General features: G+C 39.7%; 1 protein-coding gene across 1 annotated transcript in view; it reads left to right on the forward strand.

The window, feature by feature from the left end:
• CRPPA (CDP-L-ribitol pyrophosphorylase A) overlaps window positions 1–27,488 on the forward strand; it is a 184,359-nt gene that overhangs the window by 74,732 nt on the left and 82,139 nt on the right. Inside the window, exons 5-8 of the mRNA XM_065399871.1 lie at window positions 4,488–4,533; window positions 21,325–21,422; window positions 24,630–24,722; window positions 26,391–26,483. Coding sequence (XP_065255943.1) covers window positions 4,488–4,533; window positions 21,325–21,422; window positions 24,630–24,722; window positions 26,391–26,483 — 330 coding nt within the window. The remainder of the gene's footprint in view (window positions 1–4,487; window positions 4,534–21,324; window positions 21,423–24,629; window positions 24,723–26,390; window positions 26,484–27,488) is intronic.

The raw sequence follows: 27,488 nt of genomic DNA on the forward strand, positions 1-27,488 counted from the left end.
AGCGCCTTTTCAATTGTTACACTCACCCGTCCGAGTCTTCGGCGGCACTTCGGTGGAGGATCCTTCAGTCGCTGACGGTCTTCGGCGGCACTTCGGTGGAGGATCCTTCAGTCGCTGACGGTCTTCGGCGGCATTTCGGCAGCGAGTAATAAACCTTGCCGCCAAAGAAGGATGTACCCACCGCTGAAGTGTACCAATTGAAAAGGCACTCCCCCTGCTGGTCACTGCCGCCTAAGCAACAAGGGGGGGGCGGGGAAGTGCCGAAACAAAATATTGGGACAAATGGCGTCCCGACCGTACTTCAGTCGGGACACGGGACAAACTGCTCGATATTGGGACAGTCCCAATTTTATCAGGACGTCTGGTCACCCTCCTGTTGTCAAGGTTGGTGTGGATTCAGATGTCCAAGACTGTACCCCTGCAGCTTAAAGATATCATTGTTGGTTTTGGGTTTTGTGAGGCATTATTCCTCGAGTCTTTTCATCTCTCAGAGTAGCTATTGTATTTTTGTATGTTGCAATTTTTCATCAGTCTTTATTATTTTAGGATTCATAATATGTTGCTAGGTCTGGAGCCAGTTCAAAACACATCATCCATCTTGGACAGTAAATTTCCACCCAGCGTTATTTCTACTAAGATAGTAGTAAGTCTGAGATGAAAAGGTAATTTGTTGAACCTTAAGCACTACTTGTACAACTCTACCATTTTTAGAGCACAAACTTTCCTAACAAATTAACAGCAGAATCTAAGCCATTCCTTGTGCATTGGCTACATAAAATAAAAAATATTAAAATAATTTTTAGGGAGAATATTTTTTCAGAAGCACAAAGTCTCTACCATTTGTTTTCTTATTAATCCTCCCTAAAGAACAGATTCTGCCATACTTCAGGCTCAATCCTGAATTGTGCTCATCATCTTGCAGAATTGTCCTCAGCTATATATTAAGATCTACATTAGCCTGTTACACACAGTGCATGTTTATTTTATTATGGTAACTGGCTTTTCTCTGAAGCTTTTTGGTGCTCTGAGTTATATTACACATGCCAAGAACTGATATGTCTCCAGAGAGATCAACATCAGTCTTCTTACTTCCAACAGAGAAAAAGAACTCCACCCTAATGAAGGAGAACTGACACAATAATGATGCTTCAAAGGGTTCTTGAAATTTCAGAGTATCTGGAATAGAATATCTTCAGCCTGTTATCCCTCCTACGATGGGAAACAGTTTTTAAAGTAATTAAAAATGCTGAGACAGACACTCACTCTCTCTCTCTCTATCTCTGTCTCTGCTCCACACATTTTTTGTAGAGGTTTCTAGGTCCTTAGTAAGCCACAATCCATCAACTGATATTCCTTCAGAACACCTTTCTTTTGCCATAATCTTCAGTATCTATTTTTGGATTCTGTCTGAGAGAAATTGTCCTTTTTCCATTCTTTAATTCTTGCCAATGTGTAGTAGTGTGGGCCAATCTCAAGGTACTCACCCAAAGGCTGCTACACTAAACAGATGATGAAATATAGAGCTACTACTAACAGAGAGAGGTCCATTAGTAAGCCATCTCTTCCATCCCACCTCTTGAGATCAGGGTGACTGAATCTAAAAGTCTTAGGAAGATTCCTTATCTGTTGTTGCCTCAGAGCAGTTCTGCCATCCTGCCATCACCCTTTAATTATTTGAAATGCTATCTACATCCCATTAAGTATGGCTTAACCCAGAGGTTGGCAACCTTTCAGAAGTGGTGTGCCGAGTCTTCATTTATTCACTTTAATTTAAGGTTTTGCGTGCCAGTAATACATTTAACGTTTTTAGAAAGTCTCTTTCTATAAGTCTATAATATATAACTAAACTATTGTTGTATGTAAAGTAAATAAGGTTTTTAAAATGTTTAAGAAGCTTCATTTAAAATTAAATTAAAATGCAGAGCCCCTGGACAGGTGGCCAGGACCTGGGCACTGAGAGTGCCACTGAAAATCAGCTCGCGTGCCGCCTTCGGCATGTGTGCCATAGGTTGCCTACCCCTCGCTTAACCTGATGCAATCACAGAAAAGGTGATTTTTACATGCATATAGTCCTGTTCCTTTTAATTACTTCAGGTCGTTTCACCTGCCTGTTATCTATATCATGATTGCTTATGTTTAATAACTACTCATGGCAAAGCTTTTAAATGTGAGCACTGTCTTTTTGCTACCTTTGTTCTATAAATGCTTTATGTATTATTAATTTTATTTTCAAGTTTGTGACATATTCATTTTTGGAGTGAGAATCATTCACAAAGCTGACAACAATTACGAGAGAGATCAGCAGAGCGAAATAATTTAATCAGAAAAATGTGAATTATATTGGGAATTGCTTAAGAACATTTTACTAGATTCCCAAAAGGCCACAAATCCACAATCAGGGAAGACCACCATGCTGGTTTTAAAACAGACCTGGCTTAAAGGGCAAGTGAAGGCAGCTATGAAAAAATTATATGTATAAAACCAATCGAAGAAAGGGAAAGTTGATAGTAATCCATATAAATCAGAAGCTTGGAATTGTAAAAAATTGATAAGGGATGCAAAGGACACAAGGAGAAATCTATGGCCAGCAGAGTTAAAGGCAATAAGGAGGAGTTTTTAAAGTATATTAAGAACACTAAGAATCTTAGCAATGATATTGGTCTGTTATTAGATGGAAAAGGTAGAATTATCAGTAATAATACAGAAAAGGCAAAAATGTTCAATAACATTTCTGTTTTGTATTTGGTTAAAAGCCAGATGATGTAAATGTATCAGATGATGATGACGTATTTTTCACTCTTACAGCAACTGACGATACTAAACTGCAGCTATTATAGCTAGACATTTTAAAATCACAACTGGATAACTTGCATCTGCAAGCTTTAACAGAGCTGGCAGAGAAGATCTCTGGAACATTAATATTTATTTTTCAATAAGTCTTGGATCACTGAGGAAGTTCCAGAGAACTGAAAGAAAGCAAATATTGTGCCAATATTTAAAAAAGGGTAAATGGGATAACCCTGGTAATTATAGATTAATTATCCTGACATTAGTCCTAAACAAAAGAACACAATGGCTGATACAGGACTCTATTAATACAGAATTAAAGGAGGGTAATATAATGAATGGCAATCAACATGGATATATGGGCAATAGATCACTTTCATAGAATTGTAGAAATATAGAACTGGAACGGACCATGGGAGGTTATCAAGTCTAGCCCCTGCAGTGAAGAAGGACCAAGAAAACCTAGACCATGTATTTGTGATAGAGATTCCACAACCTCTCTTGATAACCTATTACAGTATTTAACTATTCTTATAGTTAGAAAGTTTTTCCTAATGTCTAACCTAAATCTCTCTTGCTGCAGATTAAGCCCATTACTACTTCTCCTATCTTCGTGGACATGGAGAACAATTGATGACCATCCTCTTTATAACAGCCCTTAACATATTTAAAGGATGTTATCAGGTCGTTTCTCAGTCTCCTTTTCTCAAGACTAAACATGCCCAGTTTTTTTAACCTTTCCCCATAGGTCAGGTTTTCTAAACCTTTTATCATCTTTGTTGCTTTCCTCTGGACTCTCTCTCCAATTTGTTCACATCTTTCCTAAAGTGTGGTGCCCATAATTGGACACAGTACTGCAGCTGAGGCCTCACCAGTGCCTAGTAGAGCAGGACAATAACCTCCCATGTCTTACATATGACACTACGGTTAATATACCCCAGAATGATATTAGTTTTTTTCACAGCTGCATCATACTGTTGACTCATATTCAGTTTGTGATCCACTATAACTCCCTGGTCCTTTTCAGCAGTACTACCACCTAGTCTAGATTATGAAAATCCCAGTATGAAACCATAGTGAAATATCTAGAGCAGGGTCGGCAATCTTTCAGAAGTGGTGTGTTGAGTCTTCATTTATTCACTCTAATTTAAGGTTTTGCGTGCCGGTAATACATTTTAACGTTTTTAGAAGGTCTCTTTCTATAAGTCTATAATATATAACTAAACTATTGTTGTATGTAAAGTAAATAAGGTTTTTAAAATGTTTAAGAAGCTTAATTTAAAATTAAATTAAAATGCAGAGCCCCCCGGACCGGTGGCCAGGACCCAGGCAGTGTGAGTGCCACTGAAAATCAGCTCGCGTGCCGCCTTTGGCACGCGTGCCATAGGTTGCCTACCCCTGATCTAGAGGATAACATGCTTGTTATGGTTCCCTAAAGAGTTACAAAACATGTGATAGTTTTAAATTAGCTCTAAACACATCTATATATTTAACAACAAAGTGTGATTCTATAGCATCTCTTGTGATTGTTGTAACTTATGTTCTCACATTTGCCAGTGGTATTTACTGTAATTAAGAAATTGACTATATCATTTGTTTATGGTACTTCTAATATAAAGAATTGCCTTCAGGGCACTATTTTATTGGTTTTACATTCCTTCTTGCTCTGTTAAGTCTAATGAGGTTTTTCTGTCCTTTAGGTGACCTACAAGCGGGATCTGTATGCTGCTGAATCAATTATTAAGGGTATGTGTTTTTCCTTGTGACTGTCAGTTCATATAATTCTCAAATCAAACCGAGAATTTAGAATAACACTATTTTAAATTTATCACCACAAGAAACAATAACCATACAACTGCTCTGGTTAGTTCTTTTAAAAATACCAACTTTATGTTATTTATTATTTATATAGTTGTAGTGTTTATCTCTCTCTCTCTCTCTCTCTCTCTCTCTCTCTCTCTCTCTCTCTCTCTCTCTCTCTCTCTCTCTCTCTCTCTCTATATATATATATGTTACTCATATTTGTAAAGATTAAAGAATATTTAGACTATAAAGAATATGTCGAATATTTGAAAAAATATTTGTGACTTTAGAGGTGAAAATGTTGTAAAAAGATATGGCTGTTTATTATACTAACAAGACAGTTAATTTATAACTTTTATATTGAGTACACACAAAGGTCAGTTTAAAATTTATAGAATGTTGGCATATATTTTTGTATATTTAGTGCTTTATACTGTACAGACTTATTCCAAAACATTATTAGTAGTACAAACTGCCCTGCTTGACTGTTCTATGATTACTGTATTTTTCCCCTCTTTCTTGCCACCAATATTTAAAGGGAAACTGACAGGTAACATTTAATGTGAAACCCAGATTTTTGTAAAAACAAGAATTTGCAAAATCTAAGTCCATTAGGAAAGGTTCCACAAATTTTGTTTAAAATTTTATTTTATTGTTTTTGAAAAAACAAATAACAATGTATGGTTTAGGCGTAAAATATTGCTGCACTGTATTAGTGCATGAGAACTCTAATGTGAAATTAACTGGAATTTGTGACCTGGTAAAATCAGGAAGAAGATCAGATGATATAACTAGATAACAATATTCCTTTTAATTCCTGTATTTTGTGCCTAGGTATTATGTTTATGCTTATGCTATAAATTCAAAGATAGAAAGTAATAAAAATGAGGTGTCCATGCTAAAAGAAATGCAAAAATTAACCAGATGATACAATACTGAAAAGTAATTAGATTTTTTTTTTCAGTTTGAATAATATAGATCCAAATCCCACAAACCCTTGTGCACATGCTTAACTTTAAGTATATGAGTACACCGACTGACTTTAGCGGCAGTTCTCATATGCTTGCAGTTAAGAACAAGTGTGTTTGTGGGATCAAAGTCAAACTGGGGCAATAAACTGGTAACAGAACAGTAGTTAAGCATTATATAATCAGTGGTCACATCCTCAGCTGGCCTAAGGTGGTAGAGTTCCGTTGATGTGAATGGAGCTATGCCAATTTATGACAGCTGAGAAGCTGGCCACAGACAGAGCCTGCAAGCTCTCCGTGAGAGGAATTCACATTGAAATCAATAGATTGTGTATAGTACAGGGCTCGTGATTTTTACCTTAATATGTTTTGTTTTGATACTGAATTTATAAACATCCACTTAACAAAGAAGCATTATACTTTTGTCACTCAAACTTGTTGAGCCCACCCAAGGCTGCTCTGCGTGCTCAGACTGATATAAATTATTTAAGTGGATAGAAATGCCAAGAGTAACATAGCTGAACTAGATTTACATAAACAATACAAACAGTCCAAAACCGTACTTAATTTAATAGGCTGACCATATCTTGGCTAAAGAATCAATATTTAGTTTTAAAAACCCACCATACCCAAGTCTCCATATTATGTTTTTCTAAGGGCAGGTCTTCAGTACGGGGCGGGGGGAGGGTCGATTTAAGATACGCAAATTCAGCTACGCAAATAGCGTAGCTGAATTCGACGTATCGGAGCCGACTTACCCCGCTGTGAGGACGGCGGCAAAATCGACCTCCGCGGCTCCCAGTCGCCGGCGCTTACTCCCACCTCCGCTGGTGGAGTAAGAGCGTCGATTCGGGGATCGATTGTCGCGTCCCGACGAGACGCGATAATTCGATCCCTGAGAGATCGATTTCTACCCGCCGATTCAGGCGGGTAGTGTAGACCTAGCCTAATTTTCCACTCATCCTGCACCATTTCACCCTTAACTATCCCATCTATTACAAACGTATAATGGCAATTTATCCAAAAACTGTCACCTTAAATTATGTCTGTCTTCATTTTTACTGCCTTTAACATAATTTTAAAGTGAACTATACTTTATTTTTTGCATTGAACATGTAGGGCCAGCATGTTGTACTGCATCAATGGAACTACTTATATGACTTAGAGCTACTAGTTTGAGTGAGGGTTTTTAGAATCTACCAACATTTTGTATGTTTCAAAGTTTTTTAAATACAGTTAAAAATATAACCCTATTGAATTATAAAAGATAGCATTAATTTTCTTTCAGCGACTTTTGTGATGTTTTGTGATTTGTGGCTAAAGAATATTTAATAATTTTGTGCTAAATCATGGCTTTACCATAAGCCCGGAGTAAGAGGCCGCACACTGTTGAGCAACCCAGAAGAAGACTATGATTTTCTGTGGTTTCTCCACTGCTCTGGGAGGGAGCAAACTGCACCTGATCCAGATCCAGTGCAACGCACACCACCTGACACACTGGTGCAGCTTTGCTGTCATGCACATCAGGGACGGGAGCCTCTTACGATGTAGTGGCTCTTCAGAGTCTGTTTTCCCCCGTCCTGCTACTACTCATGATACAGGTAGTTGGTGCCTCCTTACTCCTTTGGGCCACTGTTCAAAACAGGCCATGATTTACACACACGCTAAAAGTTCTGTAGTGCACATCGTCTGTCACAGACGACATCCTTGACCTTTAAGCAATGCTAATGCTTTTCTTTTAACTCAGTTAGGCAGTAAGGAAATCCATTTAAGTTACGGCGAAGGTATGCATTCTGATGAGAATAATTTGGAGAAGTCTTCACTTTCTGACTGCAGATGGCATCTTTTTGCTTTGAGTTATGATCTTGGATAAACAAATCTTTAAAGAGTTTATTCTTAATGAGCCAAAATGTCAAATTTATACTTATGGCTGTGCACAGCTTGTCTAAGGAATAGTTTTCTTTTTAATACACTTTTCCAGTGATGGTCTCATGGACTTTCTGGACAATGACTTATTTTGCTGTTTTATTTATTACAGGATACTCTTGCATTTCTATAATTTTTCTTTGATTAATTGCCTAATTGTAATTTAATATAATTAAATAAAAGAAAAATTGTTGTAAAGATAAGTACTTGGCTGTAGAATACTGTGTGAAAGAAGTCACAATTCATCATCCGACTGTAATTAGGTGACTTATTCCTTAGTCATCCACGTTACAAATGTAATTCTACCTATGCAAGAAAAGCTAACAAGTCCCAAATGCTTCAGAAGAGCAGAACTAGGTTTTCAGCTGCTGGCTAAATGAGACTTGATGATAGACAAATTCCAGCCCACTAAACTGAACTCTGATGTAGGTAAGGAAAACACAAATGTAGCATTCATATTCAGTGCAGTGCAATATATAAATAGCTTCATGAATCACTATCTTCTGAAACTGTTTTCTTAAAACATACTTATTTATTTTCTCACTTCCTTAAGTCACAAAACCCCAGTATCATTCATTTTATAAACAGTAACATTAATGCTTCTCTTTAGTTCAGCAGGTATGAACTTGCAGAGTATGCAGACAAGGTGGCACATGTCTATTTTTTAATAGCCTATAAGTAAGGAAACCTCATCTTGTAGTCAGGCTGACTCATTTAGAAATGAGATCTGGATAATACAAAATATCCTAAAAAATCTCTATTAGGACTACTGCCCCTAGGGTAAGTATCTTTGAACTCTAGTTCAAACATGTAAACTTTAAAAGTAGCTTCTCAACAAGAATTTTGTAATTTAGAGCCTGATTTTTTTTTAATTAACAGAGCCCTGCTTCTGTAACTACTTTTGCATGCATGCTTATCAATGTGTACATGCAGTTTGGGCATTCCATATGCACAGTTGGCTGGATAGACACCTGCTTATCCATGTATGGGGCCTAATCCCAATTTTGGAGGTATGTACAAATGTAGTGACAGACTTCTAGCCTCAGTTTATGGAAATCAGGAATTATATTCCATATTATATGGAGAGCACATATGAAAGGTTCTGAAAAACATTTCTGTGAGTTCTGTTTTTATCAAAGGGCATATGTAGATGATGCAGGATTATCAGTCAGGGCTAGAAAGGCAGGGCAGACCCTAACCAATGGCATGTTTCCACTATGTGGCAATGGGTGCCCATAATAATCACTGCTGAATGGAAGCAAACTCTTCCTTGTCTGCCACCACAAATATTGCTCCCTCTCTTCTTTATATGCTAATGATAGTATGCACAGTGTTGAGTGTGATGATTGTTTTTGTGTGCATAGAGTTATGTGTTTAAGTGGGCAATCATAGGTTTGGTTTGGTTTGTTGTGTTCTATGAAGAACTATGGACCTTTGAAGAAAGTTTATATCCACAGACTGGACACCTAATGGCAGTCATTCCATTCCCGTCCTCCCCTCTCCGTCTGCACAGATAGAAACCCTTCTTCCATGAGAGAGTGATACCTTGGAAGTTCTGCATGATGAACCATACCAAGTTTCCAGAGTAGTTTATCCACTCTTGTGTGCTTTTCTGTGGTAAGGGAAAGCACATAAGAAATTAGCTTGACGTGTTGCAGCCACAGCATGGACATTCTGTTGAATTCATTGTAGAATTGAGAGTAGAACACAGGTTAGCTAACGATATGTGCTTGTAAAGGGGAAGCATTTCAGTGATGGCTTGAGGGGGGCCATGTCATGCAAATATTTTGAAAAAGAAAGTGTGTGTGTGTGTGTGTGTGTTTGTGTAATTAAAATAAGTTATGCTTAAAAGCTGAAGACTGCAGTTTGCCATTAAAAAGGTAACTTTCTAGGACCTTGATAAGGTATTAATCTTCATTCAGGTTTGTTTGTAGATTTGCAAGAATCTAACTAGTTTTTACCAACTTCACCTTTACACTTGACTTAGCCATTGCTCAAATGATAGAGTGCCATGGGTTTGTGTATATATATATATATATATACACACACACACACATTTTATTTAAAAGATTGGGTATGATTCTAGAGAGCAGGTGATGAAAGATGTCACTGAATAATCTGTGCTGAAGCATTCTATGAATGACAGTACCTCAGCGCAAAGGGGTCAGGTTAAGATTGAAGTTTCAGTGTTAACCTAGATTTTTTTGCTTTTGTAGATTTCTTGCCTTTGTAGATTTATTTAATTTTTCCCTCCTTTTTAATTTTTCAGACTTCGTATACCTCAGTCTGCAGGCTATAATTTCCATAATTTTTTCACACTTTCCTAAGCACTTCGCAAGATGTTCTTTCAAGTTGCTGAAAGCATCATTTTTTTTAGTGAAAACAGAGATTGCATATATTTTTTCACAGCAAGTTTTAAAAATAAATCTGTATGAATTCTATTTGCCCTGAAGTTAATTGAACACTGGGTGATCTTAAATGCCTAATATGCTGCATTACATACTGTTCCAGCATGAACTATGAATTCTCATAATGTTGATAGGTCCATGGCAGTGAAACTAGGAAGTTTGCAGCTCAGATTTCTCAGCATTTGGGTAATACAAACAAAAGTCACTGTTAATTCATAACCATGTAATGACATCTTTGCAGGGAAGCGGAAATTATCATTCTTGATGTGTGTAAACACTCCTGTAAAAATGCAGGTGTATTTCTGTGAATTCTTATTTTACTTACAGTTGCTGTTAGAAGAATGTGGGAGTGGAACTGCCTTTTATTTTGAGTGAATCGTACATTTGTATACAATTTTTTAAAATATTTTATTCAGTTCCATCCCTAATACATTGTAGACAGGTGAACCATAGTACTGCAAATTTCTTTTCTTTGCATTTATAATGATAGCTTTGTATTGTACTTTGTAGCTTTCACAGTTTAGGGCAACTGCACCTGTATTGCTTCCCTATGGTCTACCAAGGGCATGCAGTTTTAGGCTTTTGTCTCCCAGCCATTACCTCTCTTGGGTGGAGACCTGTGTCTCTCTGCCTCCTGACTGGGGTTTTTCCTACCTACATTGTGATATCCCCAGCAAGCCAGACTGCCTAAAAGGCCATCATCTGCATTTAGCTTTCTCTCCAGAGGCTATGCCCAGTATATTGCCTGCAGTTATAAGTTACCACACAGCTACTTATAAGCAAGCACGTTTATTCTTAAGGTGAAAATATTACAGAGAAAACATATTAAAACAATAAGAGAACCTACATGCATGCAAAAAAGCTTACCAGAGGTCACCTCAATTCCAGTCTCGGGCTCTGGTAGGTGTAGGTCTTTCAAAATGCATAAGTTGTTTTTTCCTGTGGTTACAAGTTCATAACTGTCTCAGAATCAGAACAACAAGGAATAGTTCAGACTTTCCTTTATACAGCTTGGGCCTTTGAGCTGGGCCTCATGTAATTGGTGATCAGCAGACAAAGCCCCCCCTTCTCAGGATGTAGCTTCAAAAGACTGAGTTTTTGCATAACCAGAGGTGGGGAATTTGCATTAATCTCTCCGTAAATATTCCTCAGGAAAACCCAACAGTTTTTGTTTCAAAAGTCCATTGTTGCCTGGCACATTGTTCAATATAGTCCTTTGAACCACCAGGTGTCGCATCTGTCACATATTCCACATCAAGAGATTATAGACTCATAGACTTTAAGGTCAGAAGGGACCATTATGATCATCTAGTCTGACCTCCCGCATGATGCAGGCCACTAAATCTGACCCACCCACTCCTGGAATAATTCTCTCCCTTGACTCAGCTGTTGAAGTCCCCAAATCATGATTTAAAGACTTTAAGTTGCAGAGAATCCTCCAGCAAGCGACCCCTGCCCCATGCTGCGGAGGAAGGCGAAAAACCTCCAGGGCCTCTGCCAATCTACCCTGGAGGAAAACTCCTTCCCGACCCCAAATATGGCGATCAGCAGAACCCCGAGCATGCGGGCAAGATTCTCCAGCCAGACCCACATTGACCATTGATACTAATTACCAGCGATGGCACGTTATTGACCTATTGACTAAAATCACATTATCCCATCAAACCATCCCCTCCATAAACTTATCAAGCTTAATCTTAAAGCCAGAGAGGTCTTTCGCCCCCACCGTTTCCCTTGGAAGGCTATTCCAGAACTTCACCCCTCTGACGGTTAGAAACCGTCGTCTAATTTCAAGCCTAAACTTCCTGACGGCCAGTTTATATCCATTTGTTCTCGTGTCCACATTAGTACTAAGCTGAAATAATTCCTCTCCCTCCCTGGTATTTATCCCTCTGATATATTTAAAGAGAGCAATCATATCCCCCCTCAGCCTCCTTTTGGTTAGGGTAAACAAACCGAGCTCCTCGAGTCTCCTTTCATACGACAGGTTTTCCATTCCTCGGATCATCCTAGTGGCCCTTCTCTGTACCCGTTCCAGTTTGAGTTCATCCTTTTTAAATATGGGAGACCAGAACTGCACACAGTACTCCAAATGAGGTCTCACCAGCGCCTTGTATAACGGAAGCAGCACCTCCTTATCCCTACTAGAAATACCTCGCCTAATGCATCCCAAGACCGCATTAGCTTTTTTCACGGCCACGTCACATTGCCGACTCATAGTCATCCTGCGATCAACCAGGACTCCGAGGTCCTTCTCCTCCTCCGTTACTTCCAACTGATGCGTCCTCAGCTTATAACTAAAATTCTTGTTAGTCATCCCTAAATGCATCACCTTACACTTCTCACTATTAAATTTCATCCTATTACTATTACTCCAGTTTACCAGGTCATCCAAGTCTCCCTGCAGGATATCCCGATCCTTCTCCGAATTGACAATACCTCCCAACTTTGTGTCATCCGCAAACTTTATCAGCCCACTTCTACATTCGGTTCCGAGGTCAGTAATAAATAGATTAAATAAAATCGGACCCAAAACCGAACCTTGAGGAACTCCACTGGTCACCTCCCTCCAACCTGACAGTTCATCTTTCAGTACGACCCGCTGCAGTCTCCCCTTTAACCAGTTCTTTATCCACCCCTGGATTTTCATATCGATCCCCATCTTTTCCAATTTAACCAATAATTCCTCATGCGGTACCGTATCAAACGCTTTACTGAAATCGAGGTATATTAGATCCACCGCATTGCCTTTATCTAAAAAAATCTGTTACTTTCTCAAAGAAGGAGATCAGGTTGGTTTGGCAAGATCTGCCTTTCGTAAAACCATGTTGTAATTTGTCCCAATTGCTATTGACCTCAAGGTCCTTAACCACTTTCTCCTTCAAAATTTTTTCCAAGACCTTGCATATTACAGATGTTAAACTAACAGGCCTGTAGTTACCCGGGTCACTTTTTTTCCCCTTCTTGAAAATAGGAACCACATTAGCTATTCTCCAGTCCAACGGTACCACCCCCGAGTTTACAGATTCATTAAAAATTATCGCTAACGGGCTTGCAATTTCTCGCGCCAGTTCCTTTAATATTCTCGGATGAAGATCATCCGGTCCGCCCGATTTAGTCCCGTTAAGCTGTTCGAGTTTGGCTTCTACCTCGGGTACTGTAATGTCAACCCCCCCTCCTTTAGTCCCCTCTGTCACGCTGCCTCTATTCCTAAACCCTTCATTAGCCTCATTAAAGACCGATGCAAAATATTCGTTTAAACATTGTGCCATGCCTAGATTATCCTTAATCTCCACTCCATCTACAGTCTTCAGCGGTCCCACTTCTTCTTTCTTTGTTTTCTTCCTATTTATATGGCTATAAAACCTCTTACTATTGGTTTTAATTCCCCTCGCAAGGTCCAACTCTACATGGCTTTTGGCCTTTCTCACTCCATCTCTACATGCTCTGACCTCAATAAGGTAGGTTTCTTTGCTGATCCCTCCCCTCTTCCACTCTTTGTATGCTTTCTGCTTTTTCTTAATCACCCCTCTGAGACGCTCGTTCATCCAGCTCGGTCTAAATCTCCTGCCTACGATCCGTTTTCCCTTTCTCGGGATACAGGCCTCCGATAGCTCCTGCAACTTCAACTTGAAATAATCCCAGGCGCCTTCCGCCTTTAGATCCATAAATATGTTAGTCCAATCTACTTCCCTAACTAGTCGCCTTAATTTATTAAAGTTAGCCCTTTTGAAATCGTAAACCCTAGTCTCCGATTTAATTTTGTTAATCCTTCCATTTAGTTTAAACCGAATTAGCTCATGATCACTCGAGCCAAGGTTGTCCCCTACAACCATTTCCTCAACGAGGTCCTCACTACTTACCAAAACCAAATCTAAAATGGCATCCCCCCTCGTCGGTTCAGCAACTACTTGATGAAGGAATTCATCAGCTATCACGTCTAGGAAAATCTGAGCCCTATTATTGTTACTAGCATTTGTTCCCCAATCTATATCCGGGAAGTTAAAGTCTCCCATGATTACACAGTTCCTATTAGTATTTACTTCCCTAAAAACATTAAAGAGTTCCCTGTCCATATCCAGGGTAGATCCCGGCGGTCTATAGCACACCCCAAGCACTATCCCAGGGGAGGCTCTAGTAGTTTTTTTACCCAATGTGAGTATTGCCCAGACAGACTCCGTCTTATCCATTCCATCACTTATTATTTCTTTACAGTTTACCTCATCATTGACATACAATGCTACTCCCCCACCTTTACCTTTGTTCCGGTCGTTCCTAAACAGCACATACCCTTCCATACCTGTACTCCAGTCATGACTACCGTTCCACCACGTTTCGGTTATTCCTACGATATCCGGTCTCATTTCTCGGACCAGGAGCTCCAATTCCTCCATTTTGTTACCTAGGCTTCTCGCATTGGTGTATAAACATCTTAATTTATGCTGTTTAGCCTCCCTCCCATTAGTTATCCGATTTGGTACGGACACCGTACCGCCAGTATGACCTATTAGTCTAGTATCCATCCCCCCCGTCTTCCTTATGTCCAATCTCTTCCCCCCGGCTATATCCGTTCTTGTCTCGTCACCCTCCTTCTCAATGTTGTAATTTGGCGTGGAGATTAACTGGACATCTCCCAACCGTCTCCCCCGAATTCCTAGTTTAAAGCTCTTTTGATGAGATGTGCCAGCCTCCCTCCCAGAAGTTTATTTCCTTCCCTACTTAGGTGAAGTCCATCCCGTGAGAACAGTTGTCTGTCCCCGAAAGCCTCCCAGTGGCCATACATCCCAAAGCCCTCCTTATAGCACCACTCCCTTAGCCAACTATTTATCATCACAATCCTGTCAGCCCTTTGCTGCCCTTCTCTAGGAACAGGCAGAATCCCACTGAAAATGATCTGAACCTCGATTTCCTTAAGCGTCTTCCCCAGCCTGGCATAATCTCCCTTGATTCTCTCTAGCGAGAACCTAGCCGTGTCATTCGTTCCTACGTGAAGGATGATCAAGGGTGACCTGCTCCTTTTAGGATCCTTTTCAACCGCAGGTCCACATCCCGTATCTTAGCGCCCGGCAGACAGCACACCCTTCTGTTCCCTGGGTCCGCCCTGGTCACAGGCCTGTCTAACCTCCTCAGTAAGGAGTCCCCAATCACATAAACCTGCCTTTGCCTGGTGACAGTGCGATCTACTAATCTATCCCCATACAATCCAGGCCCACAATAATGACTGCACCACACTTAAAGTGGGATGAGCAGTTTCAATTAAGGCCAGCAACACAAACTGGGATAAGGTGGGACATACCTCATCACACACTCTGGTTGGAGTGGATGATGCCAAGGGGGCCAGGAGTTCTTACATGACTCAGGCCCCTCCCGAGCTTGTTCATATCACAGCAAGTTTGGGAGGGGCCTGAGTCATGTAATAATATTTGCTGGGCATTTAATGATGGTGGCTGTTTTTGCAGCATCTGTAAATTCAGGCACGTTTGTGAGGCATGTTTTGGGACCCATTCAGCCCATTCTTGCCAGAGTGGTAAGGGATGATCACAAGGAGGAAACAGGACTGGGGGTGGCTCAAGTGCCAACTGCAGGTCTGGCTCGGTTGGAACAGGGTCTGGGACACAGAACAAAAGCTGGGGAGGGGAACGAACTGGGGGCAGTGCAATGAGCATGGGCACCAATGCCAGTTAGGCCGGAGGTGTTAAGGGTTCTCCTATGGGATTACCCTAACAAGGCAGATGGGGCATATTTGTGGGAGGGGTTTACTGTGGGATTTCGGATCCCCTTTGTGGGGAGTAGGACTCATGTGATGTCAAAAAAATTAAAGTCAGTAACTGGGATGGGACATACTGTTCAAGAGAAGATTATACAGGAATTAAAGGAGGGCAGGGTGGCTGGGCCAATTACCCATAGAAAACTTGAGGGTTTCCCTTCTGGGTTTGGTCCCCAAGAAGACTCGAGAGACATACCAATTAATTCATCACCTGTCTTACCCACGAGGTGGCTCTGTTAATGATGGAATAGATTTGGCACTATGTTCCGTGCGTTATTCCTCCATTGATGAAGCAGTTTGTATGGTTAGGGCTTGTGGCCCAGGGGCACTAATGGCTAAGTGCGATATCAAATCTGCTTTTCAACTGCTGCCAGTTTACCCATTGGACTTTGAGCTCTTGGGTTTCTTTTTTGAGGGACAATTTTATTTTGACAAGGCTATGCCCATGGGCTGTTCGGTACCCTGTTCAGCATTTGAAAAATGTAGTACAATGTTGCACTGGGCAGTGATGTGGGCAGTGGGACTATGCCAAGTAGTGCATTATTTGGATGATTTTTTGTTTGCAGGATAAGCCGGGTCAAATGAGCGTGTTCACCTATTGAACATATTTCAGGTCCTGGCTAAACAGTTGGGAGTACCCCTAGTGGAAGAAAAAACAGACTACATTGACCTACTTGGGGATCGAGCTGGACAGCAGGGAGGGCATATCGTGGCTCCCTCAGGATAAGCTTCACGAGCTATTGGGATTGCTCAGGAGAGCAGTAGGAGCCAAGAAACTCACTGCAAGATCTGCAACCTATTCTGGGGCACCTGAACTTTGTCTGCAGGGTTGTTGCCCCAAGGAGGGCATTTTGTGCCCGGATGGCAGCAGCATGTGTGGGCATAGGCAGGTCACACCATTACATACGAGCCACTAGAAAGATGAAGGAGTCACTTTAATGGGGTATCATTGTGGAGGGCAGAATGGCTATTACAAGGGGTTTAAAAATCCATTCGGATGCTGTAGGGGATACAGGTTTTGGGATGTTTTATCAAGGCAGGTGGTGTGCCCAGAAAAAGCCTGCCATCTGGACGCAAAAAGGGGTAGTGCGTGATCTGACTTTCTTGGAATTTTTTCCCATTTTCGTTGCGGTGGTTATTTGGGGACCGGAGCGGGCTAATAAAAGGGTGTGCTTCTGGTGCGACAATATGGCAGTGGTACAGGTTATCAATCGCCAAACTTCCAGATCGCACAGGGTTATGAAGTTGGTGAGGGCATTTGTTCTACAATGTTTAAACCTCAGCATCTGTTTTTCTCCCACGCACGTGCCGGGCATGGATAATGGCATAGCAGATGCCTTGTCTCGTTTCCAGTTTGACAGATTTCATGAGCTTGCACCAGGAGCTAGCAACGAATCCGAGCAGATGCCGCTGGCTCTATGGAACCTCGGCATATGATGTAGTCAGTGGCATGGAGATTCTTGGCTCCGGGCACACAGCTGAGCTATGCAAGACATTGTTTTTTAATGAGTTCTTTCAATTTAAGGGTACTTTTCACCTATACTGCCCACCACGGATGGCGGTTGTTGCGGTACCTGGTTGAGGACAGCTCAGCTGCTGGCACCTGGCATGGTGCAAGGGACAATGGGTTCTTTTGGGAGAATGGGGCTTCACCTATTGGGGCTGCTATACAAGAGGCCATTGGGAGATGTCTGGGAACCAAGTAAATTGCTGGTGCCTCCTGGCGAATGTCCAGTGCAGGTTCTCCATAGGGAAGGCATCCAGTGACCAGATAAATGGCCTGGTAAAGGACTTAAAAGGAGGTGCTGGATAAAGGAACAGAATGGGTGAGGGAAGTTGGGGACTCCTATGATTGGTACGGCAGGGAGACAACCCCTCTCCCCTTTCTCATAGCCACCTTAACCCTCCTACGAGGGGGGTGGATGGTAAGTTCCAAGCCACGGGTTGGCTGGGGGAACCAGGATGGAAAATGAAGGGGGGCTGGTGGAAGCCCCAGATAATGATTTGAATAAACATGGATTTGCCTGCACTGTACACTTTATCTGCCAGCATCTATATGGTAAAGTTGCGGCCTGATTAAATTCTATATCAAGTGTCTCCTTTCCTTCTTTCTTTATATCCAGACAATAATAGACCATTCATTTCATACAATGGACCCCAAAGATACTTAAAAATTTAATCAATAAGGTCTCCCAAGGACAGTGCACGAAATTGCCATATCTTTCTCAATAGCAATGATAAGAAATCTTTAATTTGAAGTGAGAATGCCTTACTAAACAGAAATGGTACTAAGGCAAAATTGAGGAAGATATGAAGCTTATCTTTAGTTCGTGTTACTGTGAGTGGAAAAGAAAAGACTGTCCCAATGAAGTGTTAAGACTGGTGCAGAAGACAGTCCCATGCAGGTAACAAGTTGGATTAATTGGCAAGTGCCTAAGAAAACACCCAGTGTCAGAAACTATCAGGGCAGTTGCTTGTATGAAGCTTGACAAAATTGGGATGTGGCAAGACTAGGCAATGATACAGTTGGGACATGGCAAGATTCAGAAAATGGGTTGGGGTGACCTCTGGGCTGCCTTAGGATTCAAACAAAGGAGTCTGACTATGTTGGAGAGAAGGGTTAAACATACCAGAGCAAGTCCTGAGTAAAGTTTGTTTTTTTTTAATTTTACTCTAACAAACTCCCTGACTTCACTGATTTAAGGACCTCAGGATTTGGCCCATTATATTTTGGCAGTATGGAGGGCTTTAGCTGTGGTTATGGAATGGACAGACTTTCTGATAGGACTACAGGTTAAAAAGGAAGCAGCACTTGGAGGTTTAATCCCACCACAGCTACATTTTACTCCATGTTCAGGGACAAAGCGGAGGAAGTCAAGGGTAGATGGGAGAGAGGCTGAGTAGTGTTCCAGAGATATATTGAGGAGTGTCATGTGCGCATAGGGAAGGGGAGTCCAAAGCAGTAGAAAGGTGGAGGGAGGCAATATAACAGTGATCAAGAAAAGGGAAGAAAAACAGCCCAACTGGCAGTTAAAGGGGAAGATAGGGCATGGTGAGAGAGGAGAGGAGAGGCATGTCAGGAGGCATCGTTAGTGGTACAATAAGTTTGTATGCAAATTTTCTTAATATGAAGAGATGCATATCATCAAACCAGTTGACTTTGTGTATCATCAAGTTTTCCAAACAATCCATTACCTCTTCTTTAAATGTTTCTATAAAATCTAATTGTCCAAACGTCTTTTCATTATTTTTCTTCTTGAAGTCATATTTTAAAAATGATTTCAGTATCCCATCCGTGTCTGCATTATTATTAATTGTATTACTCTCCTCACTTTCTCTGTAATACTATTCCCTCACCTGCTATTTTTTATAAAATGACTTGTTATTCCTTCTAACTGTTTTGTATAGCATTAAGATGTTTTGCTCTTCTCTATTAAGGTTAACCTACAAATCTTAATTGTCTTTTTGTATTCTTTTTCCTTTACCCCTTGGATTCCAGGGGATAGGAGATTTTTGAGGGGTGGGGAGTTGACTTTTTAAACTGAGATCTTTGAGCAGCCCCTTGTGAAGTTACACTGGATGCTATTTGTTTGCAAACTCCTCTTTCAGAGAAATTGTCTGTTGTGTCTTAGTTCTGCTGCCTTTTCAGATTCCACAGCCTTATTCCACATGTTGATTTTCATAATTGCTCTAATCTGACTTTACTCAAATACTTAGTTCCTCAACACTTCATTTTCTGAAATCTACTACCCTTGAATTGCTCCATTATGTACACATATCTTGTACCGCGTCATTCCTTGTACTAGCTAAATTGACGTGATTCGTGGTTTCTGGTTTCAAACTTCTCTACCATTCTCAACCAGTTCCTCTCTGCTGGTAAGAAGTAAATACAGGATGCCTCTCCTGTACTCACAGGTCCCACTTTTAACATCATAAAATTGTTTCTTTTTATGTAGAAAACAGCTTTGATGCATGTTTGACTTCACTTTCTGCCCAACAAATCTATAGGAATATAAATTCTCCCATAAGGGTGGTATCCCATGGTTTCCAGTTGCCTGAGAATTGGGCCATACATTTGTCACTCTCATTTTCATCTGGTCCTTGCAGATGCTTGTTGTTTCTCATTTATTTTTCTTTCTTTGTAGCCTAATCCAAAGAACTTCACCACCATTCTCTTCACTGTCAAATTGTGCTTTGGTGGCATTGTAAATAATATAAAGTATAGCAACACCCTTCCACCTCTTCTTTAGAGCTTTTTGGCAATTAATTCAGTTTTAATGTTCATAAAAAAAATTGCTTGAAAATGATCACAAATCTCATTCATTTTCCAAGAACACTAACTCCATAGCAATAAGCAGTTTTTAAATTTATTTTTGTTCTGTATTTGTTACCTTTTATACAGAGATGCTTGATCATATGCCATAGAGAAGGAAGGAAAGTTTTCTTAGACAATGTTAAAGACATCTGAATGAATTTATCATTTGGTGTTTAAATATTTAAAAAGTTTCCACATGAAGCCAGTATATATTTTTATATCCAATGTTGTTTTGATGAGCATTCAGGACATATTTTTATAATTTATTTTAAATCCCTCATGCTAATTTAATTTTTTAGGTTTGTTTATTTTTGTCCTTGAAGTGTAGTACAGATTTGTTTTCAGTATAATTATACTGCACATTTATTATCTTTTAGCTGCTCATAGAATGGACACTCAGAAGACAATACAAACCGTACATATCAGTATGCATGTTAATTGAGCATCAAAAGGACAAAAAAATGCATTAAATAAGAAGAGTTGGATTAAAAAAATTTGTTAAAAAATAACAACAAAAACAACCCACCAGGAAAAATCTTGTTGAATCTTAAGATTAGAGTCAGAGTTCCTGCTTTGAAATGTTGGTATATGGAACTGACTGGGTATTAACTGCATTATTCTTATTTTTAGTAGTGAATTTGTTATTCTCTCCTAGACCAATGTGTTTAGTAATGAGTTCCCAGTTGTGAGGTTGTTGTCTCATAATCAGATGGATTTGACCTGATTCTACAACTTGCTCCATGTGAGTAGCTCCCTGTGCCCAAAACCTCATTGATTTCAATAGAGCTCCATGTGAGCAGACACCCACATGGAGCTGGTTGTTTGGTTCAGGCCTTAATTTATCTGGCTGCATCTTTGTCCCATCTGCTTCTTGCCCATTTCGTAATATACCTTTTACAGCATTGCTAATAATGTATTTAGTGCCCACTTGGAAGTTGGGGTGGAGAGGAATTAAGCTTGTATGAAATCAGTATACCAGGAAATTATTATACTTTCTTGATATTCATTAAATGTAAGTATGTGGGGTTAATCCAAAACCCATTGAAGTCAATTAGGAATCTTTCCATTGATTTCAGTGAGCTTTAGATCAGGCCCTGTGTGTGAGATTTTTACAAAATTCTGCAGAAGTAGGAAATAGGGAATAAACTGCTAATTTGATTTTCTGATTTATGTTAATTGTGCTGACTTGCCTTGGAGTAAGGCCTCTTAAAATGAGATTTTCAGCTGTTGAAAAGGCTATATTGAAAAACAACAGCTGAAGAAGTTGAAAGTAGAGTTCAGCAGATTAATAATTTTGTTTGATATATTCTTTATATGAAACATTCAGTTCTTGTTTTCTCTTGATCACAGACAATCTATCACAACAAGTTTGTGTTACCACTGATATGAAAGAAGATGCTGTGCAGTTAGGTTTTCTCCTTCATGAAACTCTGAAAAACGAAGTAAAAGTAAGTACTTGTACATAAGAACGGCCGTACCGGGTCAGACCAAAGGTCCATCTAGCCCAGTATCCTGTCTACCGACAGTGGCCAATGCCAGGTGCCCCAGAGGGAGTGGACCAACAGGCAATGATCAAGTGATCTCTCTCCTGCCATCCATCTCCATCCTCTGACAAACAGAGGCTAGGGACACCATTCCTTACCCATCCTGGCTAGTAGCCATCAATGGACTTAACCACCATGAATTTATCCAGTTCTCTTTTAAACGCTGTTATAGTCCTAGCCTTCATAACCTCCTCAGGTAAGGAGTTCCACAAGTTGACTGCGCTGCGTGAAGAACTTCCTTGTATTTGTTTTAAACCTGCTGCCTATTAATTTCATTTGGTGACCCCTAGTTCTGGGAATAAGTAAATAACTTTTCCTTATCCACTTTCTCCACATCACTCATGATTTTATATACCTCTATCATATCACCCTTTAGTCTCCTCTTTTCCAAGCTGAAGAGTCCTAGCCTCTTTAATCTCTCCTCATATGGGACCCGTTCCAAACCCCTAATCATTTTAGTTGCCCTTTTCTGAACCTTTTCTAGTGCCAGTATATCTTTTTTTAGATGAGGAGACCACATCTGTACGCAGTATTCGAGATGTGGGCGTACCATCGATTTATATAAGGGCAATAATATATTCTCAGTCTTATTCTCTATCCCCTTTTTAATGATCCCTAACATCCTGTTTGCTTTTTTGACCGCCTCTGCACACTGCGCGGACATCTTCAGAGAACTATCCACGATGACTCCAAGATCTTTTTCCTGACTTGTTGTAGCTAAATTAGCCCCCATCATATTGTATGTATAGTTGGGGTTATTTTTTCCAATGTGCATTACTTTACATTTATCCACATTAGATTTCATTTGCCATTTTGTTTCCCAATCACTTAGTTTTGTGAGATCTTTTTGAAGTTCATCACAGTCTGCTTTGGTCTTAACTATCTTGAGCAGTTTAGTATCATCTGCTTACCGTTTACCCCTTTCTCCAGATCACTTATAAATAAGTTGAATAGAATTGGTCCGAGGACTGACCCTTGGGGAACACCACTAGTTACCCCTCTCCATTCTGAGAATTTACCATTAATTCCTACCCTTTGTTCCCGGTCTTTTAACCAGTTCTCAATCCATGAAAGGACCTTCCCTTTTATCCCTTGACAACTTAATTTACATAAGAGCCTTTGGTGAGGGACCTTGTCAAAGGCTTTCTGGAAATCTAAGTACACTATGTCCACTGGATCCCCCTTGTCCACATGTTTGTTGACCCCTTCAAAGAACTCTAATAGATTAGTAAGACACGATTTCCCTTTACAGAAACCATGTTGACTATTGCTCAACAGTTTGTTTTTCTATGTCTGACAATTTTATTCTTAACTATTGTTTCGACTAATTTGCCCGGTACCGATGTTAGACTTACCGGTCTGTAATTGCCGGGATCACCTATAGAGCCCTTTTAAAACATTGGCGTTACATTAGCTAAATTCCAGTCATTGGGTACAGAAGCCGATTTAAAGGACAGGTTACAAACCTTAGTTAATAGTTCCGCAACTTCACATTTGAGTTCTTTCAGAACTCTTGGGTGAATGCCATCTGGTCCTGGTGACTTGTTAATGTTAAGTTTATCAATTAATTCCAAAACCTCCTCTAGTGACACTTCAATCTGTGACAGTTCCTCAGATTTGTTACCTAGCATATGTGTTAGTAATCTTACTAATAGCCTGTTTCTTGTTGCCATCAACTCTTAAGGAAATGGACCAAATTTCACCATTGTGTTAAAGACAGTATCCAAGGTCCTCTGTGCCACTAGAATAATTTAAAAGGGGAAAGGAAACTAATCAGCTATTCTGCCTCCAGTTTCAAACATGTGTCTTGCCAAAACTTTGAAAAGTGTGTTACTGGCACTCAGCACTTGAGAAATATATCCTCAATTTGTTTGAGACAGCTTTGCCACTCTAGTCCATAATAGCAAACATGTTAGGATTCACTTAGCATTTGTGCTCACTTCTACGTGTAAAGTCTAAAGAATCATTGACTACACTATAGTTAGATAGATTTCTCTGATTATTCAATTAATTCACCTCTCCAGAGGACAGATTGTGATGAGAGATTCCAAAAGCCAATACCAACAGAAAAAACACTTCAAAAATGACCCAAACACTTTGGGTCATAGAAAACTTTATCAGTAATGATTTCTTCCAGATCATCAATAAAAATGTTAAATAAAGTTGCACAAGAACTGAACCCTATGGGATTCCTAATGTAATGTTCTCAGTCTCCAAGGTTCGATGCTCAGTTTGTCTCATCTTTCCTGCCTGCCTCAAGGAGTGAGTGCTGTCTTGGCCATGAATTGGGACAGAACAAGGAGTAATGGTCTCAAGTTGCAGTGGGGGAGGTTTAGGTTGGATATTAGGAAAAACTTTTTCACTAGGAGGGTGGTGAAGCACTGGAATGGGTTACCTGTGGAGGTGTGGTGGAATCTCCTTCCTTAGAGGTTTTTAAGGTCAGGCTTGACAAAGCACTGGCTGGGATGATTTAGTTGGGGATTGGTCCTGCCTTGAGCAGGGGGTTGGACTAGATGACCTCCTGAGGCCCCTTCCAAACCTGATATTCTATGATTCTGAGGGGGGTGGGGGAAGAGAAAAAGAATGATAGAATGCAGATTTTAAAGTATTTATTGAAAAAATGGTCCTCAAGAGAAATTCAAAGTGTTAATCACTGTATATAGAAACTTAAAAATCCTCAACCCTAAAAACAGCCTCTACATCTCCAACCTTCCATCTGTCTATCGGAAACAATGGAACTTGCCATTCCAAGGCTGAAGCTTACAGGGGTTGGGGGCAGGGCATTCTCAGTAGCAGGCGACTTGCTCTTTCCAGCAATACCACTTAAACTTGAATCTGGCCATGATGATAAAGATTTGAAGAATACACCTTTTTGTCCACTTTTTTTCAACTGATACAGTGTCCTGGCTTTTAGTTGTCTCAGCAGATCTGGCTCTGCCCCCTCTCTTAAGCTGCAGGGAGTGTTTTTGAGTTGCATATTTAGAATGTTAATTGTGAATTTTAAGCCATGTAAAATGCTCACAGACACTGCAGTGGTGGCGGCTTTAAAAGAGTGAGTAGTAATACTGTTCTGAGTTTGTATATTGATACAATATCTGTTTGCTTTTTCAGCAGGCTAAAGGTAAATCAGTGTTTCTATGTAAAAATGATAATCGTCTACAGAACATCTTTTTAGGACAATGCTACAATTTTATTTGCATAAATGTGAGTATTATGGACAAATATGCTAATTATGCACTTCACATTTAAGAAATTTATTGATTTTTAAAATAAATCAACAACTCACAATAAGTTTTTGTGGGTAATGTGTTTGGAACAATAAATAGTAAAATCAATATTGCCACATGGGAATCTCACTCCTGAGGTTTGTATTTCTAGTGTGTGACAGGCCCAGAAATTCCCTTATCTTTCAAGAGTCATAGACAATTGAGAAACTTGTAGTTGAATATGTGCCCTTCCTACCCCCATTCTTGTACTCACTCCAATCACAAGCACCTTGTAAAGCAGCCAGTGAATTATTGCATAGGAGGGATAAAGAGTTCTTATAAATCACCAGTTGAAACAAATAAACTGCAAAGGATCATAGGGTTGATAGCGTATTTATTTGATTCTTGTTGTGCTATCTCAGAAACAGAGTATTCAGGCTGAAGTTATCATTGGAATACAATTTTGTATTCCTGGGGGGATTCCACTCCAAAATTTTGCAAAATTCTGCATATTTTATTTGTCAAAATAATGCAATGTAATCACACCAGTTTCAATTGTTTGGGTAATTTATTTAAACTACAATACAGAAAAAAGTCACAATAACTATTCAGCATTTCCTAAACACGTAAAAGTTAAGTTACAAACACTTGGGAACTAATACCCTGCATTCCAGTTATAATCCTGGATTTTCATTTAAATTACATTACAGAACACCAAACAGGAAAAAAAAAAAAAAAGAAAAGAAACAAAAAATGTAATGTCATTTTAAATTGCTCAGACTTTCACACATTAAAGTGATACAGTTTTGCTAATCATTATCCTGGACCTGGCTGGGTACTTTGGGAAGTGGTTGGTTCTAGTTGTCCTGACATTTTATTGACTGCTTGGTAAATGTTTTATTTGCCCTTAAAGTCTTTTTTTTTTTTTTTTTAATGGGTAAGTAAAATAAATCCTGAGCTGTAATCTAACTCCATTGTGCCACTTTGGCACAGGAAAAAAGTGAGAAAGCACATAGATCTTCCTAGTTGAGGATTCCCTTAATGTCATTTATAATAAAGCTCCTTTACATCACTCTGGCAATGTAGGGGCATTAAAACTTTCACAGGTTTTATGTTCCTGGGGGAATTGACTGAGAATGGGAACAGTTAACTAACAATAGGAACATTAACAATGTTACTTTGTAGGCAGGCTGCTACAGGGGCGCAGAATTATGTCAGGAGTAAATTTGAGACTCCCTGTAATGTATGCTTCCACAGAGATTGTAGTCCACTGAGATTGCCTCATGTGGCAATGTGACTGGTTCAAAATGTTGTTGTGGCCTTCAAACTCAGCATCCATCACATGGTCTGTGCTGGTACCTACTGGCTCTGACAAGTCCATTCCACTAAACCTCTGGCTAGGATCCTGTACTGGAGCAGGAAGGGTTTAAGTTGAACCACATCTAGATTCCAGTTTTGTCACTTATATGCCTTAGAATGTAGCAGAATTCATGACCGCATGCTGTATATGGCTATAATTTCACCAATCCCCAAAGCATTACAAATATAAGAGGTATATTAAGGGTGTATTTCCCTTTCCGGTGGATAAAAGAACCTTTCACTGCACTTTGTGAATTAGGCTTTGCTTTATTTTCTTTTGGTAACTTTAAAATTTCCTTTTATTTAGGCTAAAAAATCTGACATTAAAGAAACCCAGCAATTAGTGGATATACTTGAAAATGCAAGAATTTCTGTCTTACATCCAGTTGTTCTCATTTCGGTAGGTTAACTTATATAAGTTTAATGTAATAAACCTCTAATCAAATATAAAATGGTTTTCTTAGAATCTGTATAATTTATAAAATATTTCATGTGATTTTAAGTATTTTTAAATGGTGAACTGTAAATGAGATTATAAAAAGTCATTGCACTTCAGCAATATGTACTTAATGCTGCCAGGAGCCAAGCTGAGGCAGATAAAAGGTACAGCATTACTTGAAAATGTACTTTATTTTCTTTAAGGTTTCATGGTGTCTAGTCCTAGTTGGATTTTTAGCTCCCACTGCTTTATTATGCCCTATTCATTCTGGCGATGCTGCAGATTGCATTGAGCTCTGTAAGAGTGTGGAAACAGCCAATCGGGTGTCAGGTAAATGGCATTTTAAGTTATGTTGTGTGGTTTTATCAGTTTTAAAATTATGATCATTTTCTGCCACATGTTTTACAAGGAAATTTGAAAAACTGTGTACAATATAATTTAAAAATGTCATTTACCTACCTGGATCTCTTAAGACCTAATAGATTCAGCTATGGGTAAACTTTCATTAAGTATCAGTCTTTCTAAGTGTATATATTATCAATATGTATGTGGTTTACATTCTGGTTACATGAGTTATTTGCTACTGCTGCTGAGGATATCTTCAGAGTTTGGGCTGAATGCTGCTTCTACACCTAGAGGAGCAGAGGGATTCATAATGACACAAAATATGAGACAAGAATTTTCCATGCAGTTGAGCAGCTCTGCGAGCCTCTCCTTCTGCTGAACAGCAGTGCATAGTTCTCTGTACTAGTTTTCTGCCTTGCTGAGAGTATGGAGAAAGGGAAGTTTCCAGTTCTACCCGGTTTCAAGGATTATGCTGCTGTATTGTACTTAAAGCTTTTGGTAGCAATAGTGCATCACAACTGACTGTTATTTTAAATATCATTCTTTGAGTAAGGTACTTGCCAACATATAGGTTGATGTTATACATGAAGCCACTGGCAGTAGAATCTCAGCTAGTCTGAG

This window comes from Emys orbicularis, chromosome 2 (genome assembly GCF_028017835.1).
Source record: "Emys orbicularis isolate rEmyOrb1 chromosome 2, rEmyOrb1.hap1, whole genome shotgun sequence".
NCBI lineage: Eukaryota > Metazoa > Chordata > Testudines > Emydidae > Emys > Emys orbicularis.